The sequence below is a fragment of the Mus musculus genome, chromosome 11 (assembly GCF_000001635.26).
Source record: "Mus musculus strain C57BL/6J chromosome 11, GRCm38.p6 C57BL/6J".
In the NCBI taxonomy this organism is placed as follows: Eukaryota; Metazoa; Chordata; class Mammalia; order Rodentia; family Muridae; genus Mus; species Mus musculus.
In genome coordinates this window covers 74,467,541-74,485,738 of record NC_000077.6, presented here as the reverse complement: position 1 = coordinate 74,485,738, position 18,198 = coordinate 74,467,541, and the positions used below count along the sequence as shown (strand labels likewise).

At 48.2% G+C, this 18,198-nt stretch overlaps 1 protein-coding gene across 12 annotated transcripts in view; it reads left to right on the top strand.

Annotated features, from left to right (window-relative positions):
- Nucleotides 1–18,198, top strand: part of Rap1gap2 (RAP1 GTPase activating protein 2) — a 227,560-nt gene that overhangs the window by 125,177 nt on the left and 84,185 nt on the right. For 11 of the 12 annotated variants that reach the window (NR_157089.1, XR_388484.3, NM_001015046.3 and 8 more), the window contains one exon: nt 768–852. Coding sequence is in view for 10 of the 12 variants with exons in the window: in NM_001015046.3 (NP_001015046.1) it covers nt 768–852 (85 nt within the window). In the remaining 2 variants the exon portion in view is untranslated. Of the gene's footprint in view, nt 1–484; nt 550–767; nt 853–18,198 lie in introns of those variants that run through there. The other variant, XM_011249098.2, reaches the window with a different exon arrangement.

Genomic DNA, 18,198 nt, shown 5'->3' with positions numbered 1-18,198 from the left:
TCAGGTTCCTGACCCACTGGGAGGGGGAATCCCCCATCTCTGCCCAGATGGTCCTGTTGCATAACTTGCTGTGGAAGTTTCTCCCAACTTAAGCAGTCTGGTTGGTGATGGGACAGCAAACAAGCTCTCCCTGGTCACCAGCAAGGGCCAGATGGGAAGTGGGGAGTGTGTGAGAGCAGCGTTTCTATGGCAACACAACTCTGTTTAGCTGCCTCAAACCTGGTCCTACCCTACATGGACTAAAATAAGTTTTACCTGTGGCTTTTACAGCAGGCAGCCCTGTCCTCCCAAGGTGGGTCTATGCCTGCTCCCCCACCCTGCGTGCACCCTGTGCGTGTATGTGTGGGAGGGGGAGGGAGAGAGGGAGAGAGCTAGAGAACATGTGTCCAAGTGGACAGAGACACCCATGGGAAAGGTAACCTCTTTCCGTCTCCCTCTGTCCCTAGACCTGTGTCTTTTAGAACTAGTGGTTCTGAGACCTTGGGTGCATCAGGATCACATGGGAAACTGGGTGAAGCATATTCTCGGGTTCCATCCTTGGAGATTCTGGTATGCATCTGGGGGCTTACATGTCCTTAGGGGATGCTGATGGACCAGGGTCTTGCGCTGTACTGCTTTCACTGTTAGTATATCCCTATGAAGAGATGCAGTCAACTTTAGTTTCCTGTGTCTTTCCGAGTCTTTAAGCTCAGCCACTCTTAGATCACAGAGGGAAGGCTCAAGAAAGCCCTTGCTTACAGCTTCTGTCCCCTTTGGTCTCTTTGCAGGAAGCAGGAGCTGGCCAACAGCTCGGATGTGACCCTCCCAGATCGGCCACTGTCCCCTCCTCTCACTGCTCCCCCGACCATGAAGGTAAGAGGCTCAAAAGTCAAGAGGTGGGAGGATGGGAATGCTGGGAGCATCGTGAAGCCTCGCTGCTGTTTTAGCTTCCGGTCCAGCTGCTTCTGTTCTATGGTGGCCATGGAGGGCCCAACACTTCAGGAGTCAGTGTCCTGTTAAATCTGGTAGAGTGAGGGGGAAGTATGACTGAGGCCTGGGTGTCTGTGACAAGGGGCAGTGAAGAAACAGATGGGTGGCGGTAGGATTGGCAGCATGCTTAGATTAGTGAGAAGCCATGTGGAATGGTGGGACTGAGATCAAGGAGTCCATATTGGAGGAAGGAAGCTGGGTGTTTGAAGGAGCTGCCATCCAAGACAGGAAGGGACTAAGCAGACCCTCCTAGGACTTGGATAGCATTTGATCAGCCCCTCTAGGCTGGCTTTGTTACCCCGGTCTCTGTGGGGAAGTTGCCTATGGCTTCGGTCTCTGTGAGAGAATTGTTCTGGGGCTTCGGTCAGAAAGAGATCTCTTTTGGAGAGAACCCCATCTTTGATTAGGACCCCCACCCTTCCTAGAAAGGGCACTGAGCTCTTCTTCTATTCCTTTCTGTGTTCAGTCTCTCCCTCCAACGTCCATGGGATGACCACCCTGTCCTAGGCTAGTCCTCGGGAACGGCTGTTAGATCAGCCATACACCCCCAACTTCCTCCTTCACACTTCATCGGGTAAAGACTAGATCTGAGGAAGTCTCCTGCCTCCCAAGTCCTCAACAGGCCTCAAGGCCTGTTGGTATCTTAGTCCTGCCTGAGGCTCTGTTCTGAGATGACTCACAAGAAACAATTTGGCTTCTCTTCCCTGCTGCTCTGTGTGGCTCCCCTTTCCCATGGCATCCCAGAGGCAACAGATAAACATCACTGCATGGCATACGTCTATCTCACACTGAGCCACGATGGCAGCAGAGCCCTCATTGGGCATTCAGAGATGGGCAGTGTGTGGGCTAGTGTACAAGATGGTAGTACAAGTCTCCTTTTCTTTTCTTGGTGGGGATGCCTGGGCATCCAAAGCCCTCAGCATAGTATGTGACCCAACTTCAGGGTGGTTGGCTGGCGTGGAGTAATATTTAGGAGTATGTGGCCAGCCTGAGTTTCAGCCTTCTGGTTTGCAGAGTTGGTGGTGGGAAGATGGCCTCTGCTCACGGACATCATCAAGAGTTTATAGAGAGAGTGAGGAAGCCTACGAAGAGTCAGAGAGTTTTCTTGGCAGGCTTCACTCGCATGACTATTTAATTCATTCAACACCCAGTGTTTACGTGAATATTGCATTAGTCAGGACTCTTGAGTGACAGAAGCACTACTCACTTCAGCCTAGGAACTTTCCCAGGCATGGCTGCATCTGGGGGAGTCGACCTCTCTCCCACTTTCTTCTGTGATGGTTTTATTCTTTGTGATGGCAGCTTACCCTATGGGATAAGTAGCTCTCATGGAAAAAGAATAGCATTTTTTTTTTTTTTTTTGTCAGTAGTTCTGATAGAGTCCCAGGGAGGAAGTGTCATTGGCTAGAGAAAATGGAATGCTGTGATTGGACAGGTCTGAGTCTCATGACCTACACCAGGGAGGCTGAGAGAAGGAATGAGGTGGCTCCAGGAAGGAAAATTGAAGCACTGCTTTAGGGAGGGGGAAACAGACTCAGAGTAGACAGGACCCACTACAGGGACTGGTGAGCCCATAGGCTCAGTGCTGGATGCTTAGTGACTCAGGAGTGGACTGGAGACTGAGGTCTCTTTTTCCCTGGGGTTCACTGTTCACCCATCGGGCCAGAAGTTGAAAAGGGAGCGGCAAGAATGAGGGACAGCTAGGGAAGGTGAATATTTGCAGGGTAAGCTCTGTATCACTCAGGAAGGAGAAGGTCATGGAACTTGAGGAGACCTTGGCGAGGGACTGATGGGGCTTCTTTGAGGAAATGCTATTTCAGCTGAGTCCTGAGAGTTGAGGAGGACTTGCACTAAGGTAGAGTCAGGGTGGTCTTCAAGACTCTTGCTCTTCAAAGTGAGGTAAAGGAACCAGCCACACTCTAAGTGTCTGTGCCCCCCTTCAGACTGCCCAGTGGGATCTGGATCTTACTGGTATCTCAGATGACCAGAAGCACAGAACAGCTTGGGGATCCCAGAGATGAGGTGGAAGGAGAGGAACTGGGAAAGACTAGAAGCACCGGACCATCCTGACTTAGGGTGGGAGAGTCTGGGCCTGAAGACAGGCTGAAGATTTAACAAATGTTCCAAGTTAAGGGCATTGGAAAGGTGCAGTTTTGTTTTTGTTTTGTTTTATACAAAATCTTACCATGTAACTTGGACTCTTGATCCTTCAGCTTCCACTGCCCCTGGCTGAGTTGGGGACTGTGAGCGTCCACCCTAATGGCTGTGAGAAGGATGCCTGAACTAGAACAGAGTGGGAATCAGCAGATGTACCAGATGCCACTGTCGGAGTACCAGGGAAGAGCATGTGATCTTGCCCAGGGCATCAGCAGGCTTATTTGGAAACAGAGCTCAGAGTTCTCAGGTGGTAGGTTGACGAGACAAGGTGATTTCAAGAGAAGAGGCAAGAATTGTCTCAAAGTCTGGAGCAACATTACTTGGTGCAAACATTTTCTGAGGTGGGGTAGCCCAGCAGGAAGAGAAGGGTCAGGTTGTTTGTGTGGTGTTTTCAGGCCCAAGGCAGCTGTCTAGGGAGGAGGTGGAGTCGGAAGAGGGACGTTCTTAGGATGGTATTATGGAAGAAGTTGGGCATAGACACAGAGGGAAGGAGCTTCACAGGGAGGGATGGCCAGCTGGTCCAGCTGCTGGGAGAGGCCAAGTATGGTGTGGACTGTGCAGAGGAGCGCGGGGTGGAGAGGCCTGGTGTATTCTGGGATATGACTGAGACCTGTCTGGAGAGGTGAGGTGACAGCAGAGGGCAGTGCTGAGGAGTGGAGACACTGAGAGTCAGAGGATGTAGACAGTCCCCATGAGATTTATTGAAATGAGGGGAGCAGGTGTTTCAGGAGCCTCAGGCAGACCCTCATCCATCCTTGGTGAACTCTGTGACTCACGATCAGAAGGCATCCCCAGCTCCAGACTCTGTCTTTTAAAAAATGCTTTGAACTCAGCGCAGGAAGTCCCCAGCCTGTGACTTCTGTGTTCAGACTCCAGAGGCAGGGTTAGATAGAGAGAGCTAGGAACGGAGGGAACTGGCCCTGCCCTTAAGATTCTGGGTGGAGACCTTGTGTGTAGCCGGTGTGGGGTCTGTTATATCTTGTCTCTCTGTGTCTGTCATGGTTTGTGGCTAGGGTTTGACTCTACGGCTAAGGAATGTCACTATTGTTCACCATTGTTCAGCACACTTGTTCAGCACGGACAGAGAGTCCCATGGCGTGCTCAGCCATCAGCGCTGCCGATCCTTGTGGGTTTGTTCATCCTTCCTGACACAGGGCTCCTGGGGTGACCCTTTCTTGGTCTTTGGGGCTCTTGACCGCTGGCTTAGGGTGGTTGAGTTGTTGTGGACAACTTGAGATCTCTAGGTTGAAGGAGTGTCTGGGTCTCCCCCTCCTTTTAAGATTAAGATTTATTTTATTAAATGTGTATAGGTACTTTGCCTGAATGTATATCAGTGTACTTTGTGTGTGCAATGTTTGTGGAGGGCAGAAGAGGGTTCCCTACTCACTTGGAACTGGAATTATAGATGGTTGTAAGTAGCCATGTAGGTATTGGGAATTGAACTCAGGTCCTTTGGAAGGGCAGTCAGTGCTCTAAACCACTGAGCCGTCTCTCCAGCTTGCCCCCCCCCCATCTCTCCTCATATCCCTGTTTTTGTTTCTGTTTCCAGGGTGATATCAGACAATCGTATTTTTATTTTGAATATTTTATGCTTTGATAATTTCATATGCACACACAGAGACACACAGACACACACACATACACACACAGACACACACACACACACACACACACGATATTTGATAATCACACTTCATTACCCTTTCTTGTCCTCACCCTTGCATGCCTACTGAGCCTCTTTTCTTTACAAGTCCCTTGATATTTCTATACAAATTCCATGATATTTTTTTGAGACGAGGTCTCTCACTGGCTGAGAGCTTGCCAAGTAAGCCAGGTTGGCTGGCCAGCAAGCCCCAAAGCCCCAGGGTATCATATCTATCCAGTAGTCTGTCTTTGTCTCTCCAGAGTTAAGGTTAATAGTACTGAACCTGGCTTTAAATTTGTTTATTTAATTGTGTGTGTGTATTTGTGAGTGAGTATGTGTGCACGTGTGTGCGTGAGTGTGTATGTATGTGCATGTACCACATCTCAAGTTTGGAGGTCAGAGAGCATCTTGTAGGAGTTGATTCTTTCATTCCATCCTATGTGTCTCAGGTATGGAGTTCAAGTCATTAGGTCTGGCAGCAAGTGCCTTTACCTGCTGAACCATATTTGTTGGCCCCATGCCTGGCATTTTAATGTGTTCTGGGGATTGAATTCAAGTCTTTATACTTACCTGGCAAGTATTTTACTGTCAGAACCATCTCTTCAGCCCCTTGAATATTTTTTTTCCTGCCACCTGAGCAGGTACCTGGCAAGAGAAGGGCTCATCTGTTCCCTTGGTAGTGTGACCCCGGTGCAGAATGCTCCTTTGGATCCGGGATTGACGATCCATTTCCTTTATAGACAGATATAGTCCAGTCCTCCTTTCCCTCTGTGCAGCTTGTTTTCCTAGGGGATTGCCTACCCCCAATATGAAGCTGAGAAAAAGCTGAGCAGATGGGCTGAAACGGGAGCCCAGTTCCCAGGCTGAGGATGGGCAGGGTAGGATGGGAGTGGGGTTGGGGGCTGGCTGCCTGGATGTGCACTGGATTGCTGCCAGGGTTTTAGTCTTCATGAGTTTGCTTTTCATGTTCACAAGAACCAGTAGGCATTTAGCAGACTCTACAGTGTACTTGACTGGCTTTGTGTGGGTTCCCCTGAGAACACCCAGAAGCACTGGTCCTTGACCCTCAAAGAGCCTCTACAGGGGACCTTAACTTAGCAGAGGAAGCCAGATGGTTCAGCATGTGACAAGCTCACAGATTAAAAGTGGCTTCTTAGTGGGGAGGAGGGAGGTGGTGGAGAAGAAGAGGGAGTCAGAAGAGGCCATAGGAAGCAAGGTTAGGAAGCAAGGTTGGGCTGCCCGCTGGGGCTGTAGAGCAGACCTCTCTGTACTGAGGAGGGGAAGGAATTAGGGCCAATGGCCATCAGATTCTCTTCTGTCAAGGCATCTCCTAGACACTGATTTCTCTAGGGCATGGGATGGCTATGACCCGAAATGGCAGAGTTGTTCTTGGAGTCCCGAATAGGCTGGTAGCTGGCCTGTGACCCTCGTTTAGTTTCTAAAGACCTCATGAAACCCTGGGGCACTCTGAGTCATATGGTCTCCTTTGGAGAAGGTAGTGGAGGCTAGGGTTCTCCTGAGAAAGGTGCAGACTGTCTATTCCTATGTTGGTCCTTCAGGGCTTTGTCCCCCAGGGCCACTGATCCCTCCTCCCACTTAACCACAGTCATAGGCGAGGCAGCTGAACAACCTTCGTATGCAAGACGGAAGCAGACATCTGATGAGCGTTGCTGCATCCCTCTGGGTTGAGGCTCAGCTCACCTTTTCCCCCTAGGATTACTGCTTGCCCATGTACTACCTCCCTCCTTAACCTGTCACACGGACCCATGGCCAGTCCATCTCTTTACTTTCTTCCTGATGCCAGCCCCACCCCTCTACCTCCCCTTATTACTGAGCAATACTCTGTCACATGAAGACATCACAGTTGGTTTGCTTGTGTTCCAGTTGAGGTACAACTGAGTTTTTTTGTTTTTTGGTTTTTTGGTTTTTTTTTTTTTTTTTTTTTTTTTGGTTTGGGCTGTACTCATAGCCAAAAGCTATGACTGCTGTCGTATTATCTGTTTGGACTTGTATCTTCCCTTCTCTTGGATTATCAAGGAATAGAATCACTACATTAAAGAGTAGTGAGCTTTTTGTTGTTTCTTTTTAGGAGACCTGAGTCTCATTCTATAAACTAGTCTGGTCTTAACCTTGCAAGTATCTTTCTCCCTTAGTCTCTTGAGTGCTGAAGTTACAGGCATGTGCCATCATGCTCGGCATGGTAAAAATCTTTATTTTGTTATTATTTTTTCTTGCAGTGCATGTGCATGCTAGGCAAGTGTATCTCTGAGCTACATCCTCCACCCTAAATCTTAAACGTCATTTGAGACCATTTTGCATGGCACCAGCAATGCCATTAGGTCCTGGCTGCTCTGTCTTTTTACTGACATTGACCACTGTCAATTTTTAGTGTTTTAGTAATATACACCTCAGTGGGTGTATGCTTGGCAGCTCACTGTGTTTAATTTGCCTTTTTTTCTAATGACCGATGATGCTGAGCCCAAGGGAGATTCATGTCTACTTACTTTGTGTGAGGTTTGCTGTCAGGACCCGGCTCATTTATCCTCGCATAAGCATCCAGTGTTCCATCATCTGGAGAAGAGTTCTTCCTCCATTGCATTGCTTAGATGTCTTAGCCAAGGAACCTGCTGGCTGTAGATGTGCTCCCATGCACTGTATAGCATCTCTGCCAGTTCTGGCACCTCTCTAGCTGAGGAGCTGAAAACACGACTCCATCTTCTTCCCTGTGTATATAGTAGGCATTGGCTGTCGTGGTCTTTCCCAAGAGCTCCCACATGACCAGAATCCTGTCCCACCAAGCTCTGTGGAAAGCTCCTGGTAGTCATTTGGAGATGTCATTTGACAGGAATCACTTTTGGCTCCTCTGCCTGAAATAGTCACAGGAAGGTTGTGCTGTTTGTTGAAGGTCCTACAGCTGCTTAGTGGCAAGCCTGTGGTGTGTGCCGGAGCCAGTGTTCTAATCATTACCCTATACTACCCTAGCCACTATCGCACAGGCTGGTAGGGCATCTTCTCAGCAAGGGCACAGGCACCCTGACTCCTGTCTCTTCCCCTCTGTGATGGGGACAACACACCACAGGAACAGTTTGAACAACTATGATGTAATCCATGACGCAGCAGGTGCTCTGTCATGGGCTCCTAGGATGGTGATTGAGGACAGTGACAATGATGTTGTTATCTCTGGGGAACAGATCATGACTGCTTCTCTTTAGAGAACCCAGGCTTAGCCTGGGTAAGCTTTGCCTATTTCCATTACCTTTGGACCCTTGGTCTTCTGATGGGTGGCCCTAGAGATGAGCCCTGCTTTGTAGACGCCATCAGAGAAAGCTGTCTGGGGTCCAAAAGTAACTTGGGGAGGAAAGGATTTGCTTCATCTTACACTTCCACACCACAGTCTCTCACTGAGGGAAGTCAGGGCAGAACCTCAAATAGTACCGGGACTGGAGGCAGGAGCTGATGCAGAGGCCATGGAAGGTGCTGCTTACTAGCTTGGTCCTCATGGCTTGCTCAGCCTGCTTCCTTCTAGCACCCAGGACCACCAGCCAAGGGGTGGTACAAACTACAGTGAGCAGGGCATCAGAAAGCAGTCTGGTGGGGGCATTTTCTCAATTGAGGTTCTCTTTCTGAATGACTGCAGTGTCAAACTAACAAAAAACCAAATTAAAACCAAAAAAAAAAAAAAAAAACAACCCAAAACCAAAAAAACCCCCAAAACACAAACAACAAACAAACAAACAAACAAACAACCCAACCAACCTACCAACCAACCAAAAACCAAAAAAAACCCTGCTAGTACTGAGACAGTCACTGACTTTTTCTGAGGTCTCCAGGCTTCCAGAACCTTGTCCACTTTCTCCTCTGAGTGGGTGGATCAGGACCGTGGGGGCTCCTTGAATTGTCTCTCTGGAAACCTCTTTCCTCTGTCATTTGATTCTGCAGCCCCCTTTCTGAACCTTCACACCGATCCCATGATCCCCTACTGGTGTGGATACCAATATAGTCCCCGTAACCTGGTCCCTAAGGGGCTTCTTCAAACTAGTTAACCCATATAAAGCGGTAAACATCTCAGTTTCTGGAGCCAGTCTGCCAGGGATGAAGGGGCTTCTTAGCTGTGTGACTATTCTGAGCCTTACTAAGCTTCCTCATTTGTAGAGCAGGCACAGGAAGAGTTCCCAGGTGGCTGATGCTGTCAGGAGGTTGTCCTTAGTTGAAATTAGTTGACATTTTCATTCAGCACAGACATGTGTGGCTTGTGCTGCTTCAGTGTCAGTATTGTCCCTCAAAAATAAAAACTTTCTTCAAGATGATACTTTGTTTCTAAGATAGCGGTGCTTAGGGCTAAGGTTAGAGTTAAGGTTAGGGTTAGGGCTGGGCTTAGGGAGGATTCAAACATCCTTTCTTCTGTTGCTACTATGTTTCTTCTGAGGACTTCCTGTCCTCTCTGCCTTGCCAGGCATCCACAGCAGAGGAGCCGATACTGTGGGGGCCTCTGTCTCAGACATAAATTGTTACTTGTTAGTTTCAGATATCCACAGGATGCTTGAAAAAGGATAACAGTAAGACATCTCAGCCTACCAGGCAGGCCTGGAGGAGTGCTGCTCTGGAAGCATCTAACTGGACTCTTGAATTCTCCAAAGTCTACTCTGACATAAGCAAGGGTTGCACTCCAAGTGGTTTCTATGGGGACAGGAAGGGCCTACAAGGCCACCTTCTTCATAGAGGCCTTTGGAAGGGGATTTCACAGAGACCTGGATGATTCAGGACTATGGGGAGCTCTGAGACAGGCCTTGGAACATTTTCTGATCTATTGGTGCCTACCAAGAATTTCCCACGGCTGGTTTCCTCTTCTGCAGCTGGTGTTGAAATAAGCCTGTTTCTGGACAGATGCTGACGTGTGGGGGAACATTGGAAGGCTGAGGGTAGGGCATCAAAGCTCTGGGAAGCAGTGTGAGGTGCAGCTTGGAGTGCAGAACTCAGCCTGAGCTATCTATTGTCTGAGTATTGGGTGCCTGGAGAAGGTGAGTCAAGGCTCAGTCTGGCGTGCCTTACTCATTCCGAAGACCTTGATGGAATACTTAATATTCAGGGTGTCTCCCTGGGAATGCTCTCTGGGCTTTGCATTCCTAATTATGACATGTGCTTTTGAAGGCCTGACCATTCATCCTGCCTTAGAACTTAGTACCTGGTCCTATGACCTCCTCTAGTAAGTGCTGGGTCTGGCTGGGTCTGGCACAGAGTCTTGGTCCTGAACTTGGACTTTGGTTTTCAAAATCAATCAATCAATCAATCAATCTCTCTCTCTCTCTCTCTCTCTCTCTCTCCCTCTCTCCCCACCCCCGCCTCCCCTATTGGAGGACAGCCTATAGGAGTTTGCTTGCTTCCACCATCATGTGGGTCCCAGGAATCAAACTCAGGTTACCAGGCTCAGTAGCAAGCACCTTTATCTCCTGGGTCATATTACTTGCCCTTGATCTTAGAGTTTAATAACCAACAGTGCCACTCTGTGCAGATCAGCAAGGCCCTATGAACCTCAGCTCTAACATAGGTCCATTGGGCCACTGTATGGCTTAAAGAGGACATGGGCTGGCAAGGGCTTTGTGAAGGTCTGGACATCGTATAGGTGGTATATTTCAGTTTCTTTAAAGATTAGCTGTTGTCGTCATGGTCATCGAACCAAACACCTGTAGGGTGACTTTAATGACAAACCCATGTTTCTCTTTTAACTGGCATATGCTATGCTGAGACCACTTGGCAGCCGGAGCTACCAGATTCTGTCCCTAGCCTACTCCTGCCCCTTGCACAAGTGTCATCGACCAGTTCCTTAAGCCTAGTGTTTGGGGCCCTGGGAACCAGTGGTTGGTGGATTCTTTTCTTCTTGAAGCATTGCCACAGGTATAGTTCCAAGCCTTAATAGCTTGTGTCTCCCTCTAAGCCCCAGTAGATGGTACATGCCTCCTACCTGTAGTCTCCCACCACTCTGGCCCTGACCTCCTGCAGACTCCCTGCTCTTGGCTGAGTTGTGGAGCTAGAGTTTTGAGTGTTGGGGTGTCTGTTTCTAGAGCCTCTGTAACAATTACCACAAACTCAGTGGGTGGCTTAAAATAACAGCAACGTATTCTCCCACGGCTCTTCCGGCCAGAAGTCTGAAATCAGGGTGTCAGCAGGGCCTTGCTCCCACCAAAGTCTGTGAGGGAGATCTTGCTTGTTCTTCCAGCTCCAGGTAGCTCTAGCCATTACTCCTTGCCTTCCTCTGCCTCTGTGATTCTGTGGCTGCTTGTCTCCCTGGGTGTGTCTGCTTGATGTGTCTGGACACTTGTCATCTGATAGAGCCCTCTGGGTAGTTAGTCCAGGATGGTGATTGCATCTTGAGAGCTGTTTCAGTTGCACTGTGCATCTGTGCCTTGGGACAGGGTGAGTTATAAACACCAGACATTTGTTTCCCATCACGCTGGAGGATGGGACATTCACACTCAAGGGGCTGGTGGATTTAGCATCTGGAGAGGCTTGCTTTCTGCTTCCAAGATGGCACCTTGCTGTGTACTCCCACATGTGGCCCTTGTACATATGACTACATTTGTCTGTATAGTCCCCTCCAGTCCTTTTATAAGGCACTGATTCCTTTTGCGGGGTTAAAACCCTCATGAGGCAATCATCTCCCAAAGGCTCCACCTTCTGATGCTATTCCCTTGTAGCACATGAATTTGGAGGGATGCGCATTCACACTCTGGGATCTGCTAGTGTGCACCCTATGGGCCACTTACTGCAAGGTCCCATCCACAGACTTGTGACATGCACATGTCTTTTGGATGGGGGTAGTATTTGACCTGATATAGGGTCTGGACTGTTCTATCCTGAGAGCTCCTGTGGGAACATGGTGAGGCCCAGAGCCTGGTTGACACTCTCTCCACTTGTGTAGTTGTTAGCAGATGTGATTGTATTTGCCTGCATAGGGGAAGAGTGTGACAGGGTTGGGAAGACCTGGCCTTCTGCAGCCAAAGCTCACACAGTCACTGTCTGTTCCTACTGCTACCATAGAACCCAGTGTGCACGGAGTACACAGTTGATGCTCAATAAATACTCACCTGTAAGTGATGGATGAAACCTCTTGATTGGTCCATATATTAGAATGTGGATGTGCGTGAAAAGCCCAGTATTCTAGAGAATTTCTAATAAGACTTGTCTCTCTTGCAAGTAGACAGTATCAACAAAACCCAGCTTCACACAACTACTTTTAATGAATGTGTGCTTATTGTGAAATGTTTAAGCAATGCTAAGCACAAAGAAGTACGTTGTTAAAATATTAATAATGCCTTAATGATCCTGTTATCCAGAAATATCCAGTATTACCACTTGCTAAGCATCCAGATAGCTTGGCATCATACAGACAGATAGAGAGCCATGCATAAATGAGATCACTCTGTTTATGCTCCTTTGTAATAAAAAGAGTCTAATTCAATTTTCCTTGCATTTATTCAATGAGGCAAAACCCCAAGTGGCTCGGAAGGAATTGCTGGAGTGTAGAGAGAGATTTCCTCTCTAGAAGAGACAATATTTTTCATGGGTTCTCTAAAGGTTTTGAGAAAGATCATTGTTAAAATGAAGCAAGCCAGGGACGATGGTGCATACCTGCAGTCCCAGAACTTGGGAGGTACAGACGTGAGGATCTGAGTTCCAGATTATCCTTGGCCATAGAGTGAGTTTGAGGTCCACCTGGGCTACAGTGACCTTGTCTCAAAAACAAAAAGCTGGCAATGATTAATAATGAACCCATAGTGCCCCTCTGTGTTGTGACTGGCTCTCTGCTTTGGAATGTGAGAATCAGGTGGGTTTTAGAGGGAAGACAGTGCTGCCTATGAACTTGGCCCCTTGAAGAGTATTCTCCTTTTGAGGGGGAATGGCTGTGGGTGGTGGCTTTGTCTCTTCAACTGCATGGACGAAGCCTTCCAGAGCTTGGAGCTTCAACACACGCAGCAAACACTCTGCTGAACCTATCTCAGGAACGAATGTGGTTTGGGAGGGAATAGCATGGGCTGAGCTAATTTGATTTGGCGGTGCGGTCAAGGAGTTTCCGAAATGTCAGATGTTAATACGATGGCTGGCAGGCTCTACAGTGGGAGCCAGAAGTAGCTGGGCAGCGTCATCTGTTGTCCAGGAGGGATGTACGAGAAAGGAAGTGGGAAGGGGGAGAAGAAGAAAGCAGGTTGAAGGAGGGAGGGAAAGTGGAAGGACAGAGGCTGGAGGCCGTGATCAGGAGGGGAGGGAGAGGAGAGGTGAGGTGAGTCTGGCCTGCAGCAGCAAGGAACATGCGCTTCAGGACTAGACTGGATTTACACTCTGACAGGCTTTGGCCACCTGATGGAACTCTCAGTGCTGTTCAGAGGGATGCACCCTGCAGTCCTTTGCAGCATGACCTGCTGTGTTTCTCCAGCCCTTTCTTCCCAGGGTCTGGTCCTGGTGATGACCTGGTCTCTGAAGTGACTAGAATTGATCTTCTCTCAGAGATGACCTGGAGGCTCAGGATGAGAACCAGGTCAGATGCACTCAGGGCCTTGTCCCACTGTAGGTGTCCAGAAAGAGCTCTGGTATGTTCTTTGGGGGTATTCCTTGCATGGTCAACAGACCTGGGCTATGAGGGACAGGAGACAGAAGCTGGGGCGGGTTTAGGGAGGGCCTAAGGCTTAGTGACTCCTAATTGAACTGGGAAGATGTGATCTGTAGGAAGGGTAGAACCACAGAGAAGGCCCTTTGAAGTCAACATAAGATAACTCATGGTCCATTGCTGGGTTTTGAGGGAAGAGGGGCCTGGATAAGCTAAACAAACAAACAAACAAACAAACAAATAAATAAAATAAAAAATAAAGTTAGGAAACCCCTAGACAGTGATCCCCCACACTCCTACTTCCCAAGAAGGCTACCTGGTTGGGGGACTTTCATGCTAACTGACTTTCAAAGCATTTTGTAAAGCAGAAAACAGGTCAGTGCCTAGGGAGGGCTAGGGACCTGTCACAGGGGAATTCAGAGGCACCTGAGGGTAGGGATGGTGGTAGAAGTGGGGACCAGGCAGCCAGGCTCTGTGCAGCAGTTCAGATGTTCACTTCAACATTTCTTCTTCTTTACTTATTTGTTTAATTTATTTATGTGTGCGCATGTATATTTGTACACATGTGTGTGGGTGCACACATGCCACGGTGTACATGAGGAAGTCAGAGGACAACGTTCAGAAATTAATTTTCTTCTTTTACCATGTGGGTCTTAGGGAATGAACTCAAGCCATCAGGTATCGTAGCAGGCTGTTTTTGAGACAGTCTCACACAGCCCAGTGTATTAGGGTTCTCTAGAGGAACAGAACTTAAAGAATGAATCAATCTACACACCTTCCTTCCTGTCTGTCTGTCTATCTATCTGTCATCTGCCAATCTATCTATCTATCTATCTATCTATCTATCTATCTATCTATCTATCTATCTACCTATCTATCTATCTATCTATCTATCTATCTATCTATCTATCTATCTATCTATCTATCATCTATCCATCCATTCATCCACCCACCCACCCATCCATCCATCCATCCATCTATCAAGACAATTTATAAGAATGGCTTACAGGTTCTGGTCCAGCTAGTCCAACAATGGCTGCCTACCAATAGAAGTAGTAAGAATTCAACAGTTGTTTAGTTCACAATGCTGGATGTCTCAGCTGGTCTTCAATATATGCCAGAATCCTTAAGAAGTAGGCTGCAATACCAGTGAAGGAATGAACTTGTTGTCAGTGAGAGCCAGAATAAGCAGGCAAAGTCAGAAAGCATCCTTCTTCCATGTCCTCTATCTAGGCTGCCTGCAGAAAGTGTGGCCTAGATTAAAGGTAGATCTTCCCACCTCAAAAGATCTGGACTAAAGGTGGATCTTGTCATCTCTGCAGATCTTGATTAAAAGTTTCTCTTCCCACTTAAGTGATTTAAGTAAGAAAAAAAAATCCCTCACAGCTTGGGTTTTACTTAATTCCAGATATAGTCAAGTTGGCAACCTAACCATCACACCCAGACTGACCTCAAACTCGATATGTAATTGAGGGTGACCTTGAACTCCTGACCCTTCTATCTCCACCTCTGAGTGCTGAAATTACAGGTGTGTGCCACCCTGTCTGGTCTGGCATTTCAGTTTCGAGGAGCAGTGAATGGTTAATAGAGACAGTTCCAGGATGCCTCAGTTTCTCCCCCACGGATCCAAACTGGACCTGTCAGGCCTGTCAGCTTCTTCTGGCTGCTGTAACAAGTGGCCACGGCTCAGGGTCTGAAGACAGCACAGGTTTGTCACTCCCTATTTCTAAAACACCCTATCCCCTGGTTATTACTGGAAGTTGCATTCCCCGTGGTGGTTTTGAGAGGACCCATGTCCTAGCCCCATCCAGCTTTTGGTAGGCCGCCTCTGTGCCTTGGTATCTCCCTTGCTTTGTTTCCAGAGCTAGTGACTCTGAGCCAATTCCTTCTTCTCATGCTACTACCCTGCCCCTGCTGGTTTCCTTTCCTGATGACGTTGTGCCCACCTGGGTCACGCTGCTTCTCCTCCCATGTCAGGGTCAGTCACAGCAGCCTGGAACCTATCTGTGACAGCAACACTCATGGCGGTGTGAGCTTACACATCTGTAGTTCTGGGAATCAGGATGAGGGCATCTCTGAGGAACAGATGGGTTGTTCTTATGGTTCAAAGGTGGAGGCCAGGTCTTGTTCAGGCCTTGCCTCCTCATATGTAAGACAGGGAACCACACCAGCTTATGACTCTGAAAGATTCCATGGCCTTGTGACTGAGGCGCCTCCATTCGGGTTTCATTATTTTGTGAACCTGTAACTGGTGAGTTCTCACATGCCCTTACCTTGATTGTATAGCCTTGGGGTTGGAGGTTCATTGAATGTTCTCCATGTTTTTCTACAGAGGAAAGAAGGCTACATAACCTGTTGTCATGTTAGAGTTGAGACATGACCCCCATTTAAAAATAGCGTTTGAATATTTATTTATTTTAATTTATGTGTATGAGTGTTTTGCCTGCATATATGTCCATATACCATGTACATTTCTGGTGCCCAAAGAAGTCAGAAGAGGGCATTGGTTGGATCCCCTGAAACCTGAGTTACAGGTGATTGGGAGTCATCTTGTGGGTGCTGGGAATCAAACCCAAGTCCTCTGCAAAAGCACAAAGCGCTCTTAACCACAGAGCCATTTTCCAGTCCTATGATTGCTTTGTAATGTTCAGTTAGCAAACTTGCAAATCACACAGACACACACACACATACACACACACAGACACACAGACACAGACACACACACACACACACACACACACACACACAGAGAGAGAGAGAGAGAGAGAGAGAGAGAGAGAGAGAGAGAGAGGATGAGAATGCTTTATTTCCTCAGCTATAACAGAGGCTTGTCAAATTTTTTCATTTGTTTAGATTTTGTTTTTGTTTTTGTTTTTGTTTTTTTTTTTGAAACAGGCTTTCACTATGTAGCACTGGTTAGCCTGGAACTCAATATGTAGCTCAGACTGGACTCAAACTTATAGATCTGCCTATCTCTGTCTCCTAAGTGCTGGGATTAAAATCATTCACTATGAATGGACATTTTGGGGAGACAGTTTCATGTAGCCTAGCCTGGCCTCAAACTTGCCTCTCAAGTGCTGGGATTACAGATGTGCACTATCATGTCTGGCTATGTGCCACTGGAGTTCCTGGACATTGAACCCAGGGCTTGAGGAGTGCTAGCCAAGCCCTCACTAAAAAGAGCTGTACCCCTTCCTCATTATTTCTTCCTCCTCCTCCTCTTCTTCTTCTTTCCCTTCCCCTTCTTCCCCTTCCTCCCCTTCCCCTTCTTCCACCTTTTCCCCTTCTCCCCCCTTTTCCCCTTCTTCCCCTTCCTCTTCTTCCCCTTCTTCCCCTTCCCCTCCTCCTCCTCCTTCCCCCTCCCCCTCTCCTTCCTCCTCTTTCTTCTTTCTTCTGTCTTGTCATATTTTGGAGGCTGGCCTGGATTTTGCTTATTGCCCAAGCTAGCCTGAAACTCATGGTTATTCCTTCTTAGCTTCTTGGATGCTGGGATTATAAGCAACCCCAGCCTTTGTCTAACCTTTTCTTTAAAGTGCCATTGCTTGCCTCCAGTCACACACTGTCATCCTCCTCTGATCTAGCTTGAATTTTTCTTGCTGCACATTCAGATCACTGTCTTACAATTTAGCAGTCTGCTCATAGGTAGATAATGACACCTAATCCCCTATAAATCTGTTTTCTGCCTTATTCTAACCACAGCACAAATGTGCTTCCTAGACCCTTGTCATCTCTATGTTAGTGGAGTGGGCATCTGTGTGTGGGCCTGGGGTCATTAGGCTGAGGGTGGGAGGCAACTCATTGTGCGTAGATAACCCCAGGTGACCTGCCTGGTGTGGAAACTCCCCCTCCTGGTCCTCCAGGTCAGATAGCGTTGCCAGGCTACCGGAGGCTCCAGTGGGGAGAGAGAACAGGCACACATGTTTAAAATTCAATATTGTGTCCTGGCAAACACTCCAGCGGGGCCTTCCAGCCCACTGATAATCTCTAATTCTCCCCACTCCTTGCGGGCGGGGCTCTGCCCTGAGACCCAGATGGTCTCTTCTGGGAATTGCCTGTCAGCTGTTGTGAGGGACAGGGTGGGGGTGGGCTTGTCACTATCTTGGATCATTCTGAGCAGATTCCTGGGAGGCCTGGGCTGGCTGGTGCAGACCTGTCCTTCAGAGGGTATTCCAGAGGATGAAAACCTAGCAAGGCCATGTCCTGTCACAGGTGGTGTCCATTTGAGAGGAAAGGCTCCTTTTCAGAGAAGAGCCCTTTCCTAGGTCACTCAAAGGGCACCCATGACTCTTTCCATGGGACCTCCTGTAAATGGAGACTTTTCACTAAATTGGTTGAATCTCAATTTGAAGGTGGGATTCCAGGTGTAATATGGCTGGCTTCCCTGCAGCCTCATTTCTTTCTGAGGTAGTTCAAGGGTTCCTCAAAGCTGGGGTCCTGATAGAAGAGTTAGGGAGTGAGCAGGCAGTCCATATGTGCAGTGGGAAAGTAGGCCACCTCTTCCACAGGTTCACACAGCCGCTTCGGGTGTCTAAGAAGCACCTGGCCCGTTAGGTCTTCCTGACAGGAAGGGATCACATGGATCCAGCACTGGAGGTCAGGAGCAAGTCGTGTGATTTTTTTTTTTTTTCTTGCTCGTACAAGCCTCTTACCCGTGGCTCAGAATCTTCTCCCCACCCATAGCCCTTCTCCAGGCACAGCTGGGAAGCTGCTCCCCCTACCCAGCATTCCATGCACGCCTCTAGTGCGGTTTCAGCTCCTCACACACCACAGGGTGTTAGGAGGATCCCCAAATTCACTTTACAGTGTCGTCGAATGTTTCTCACGGGTG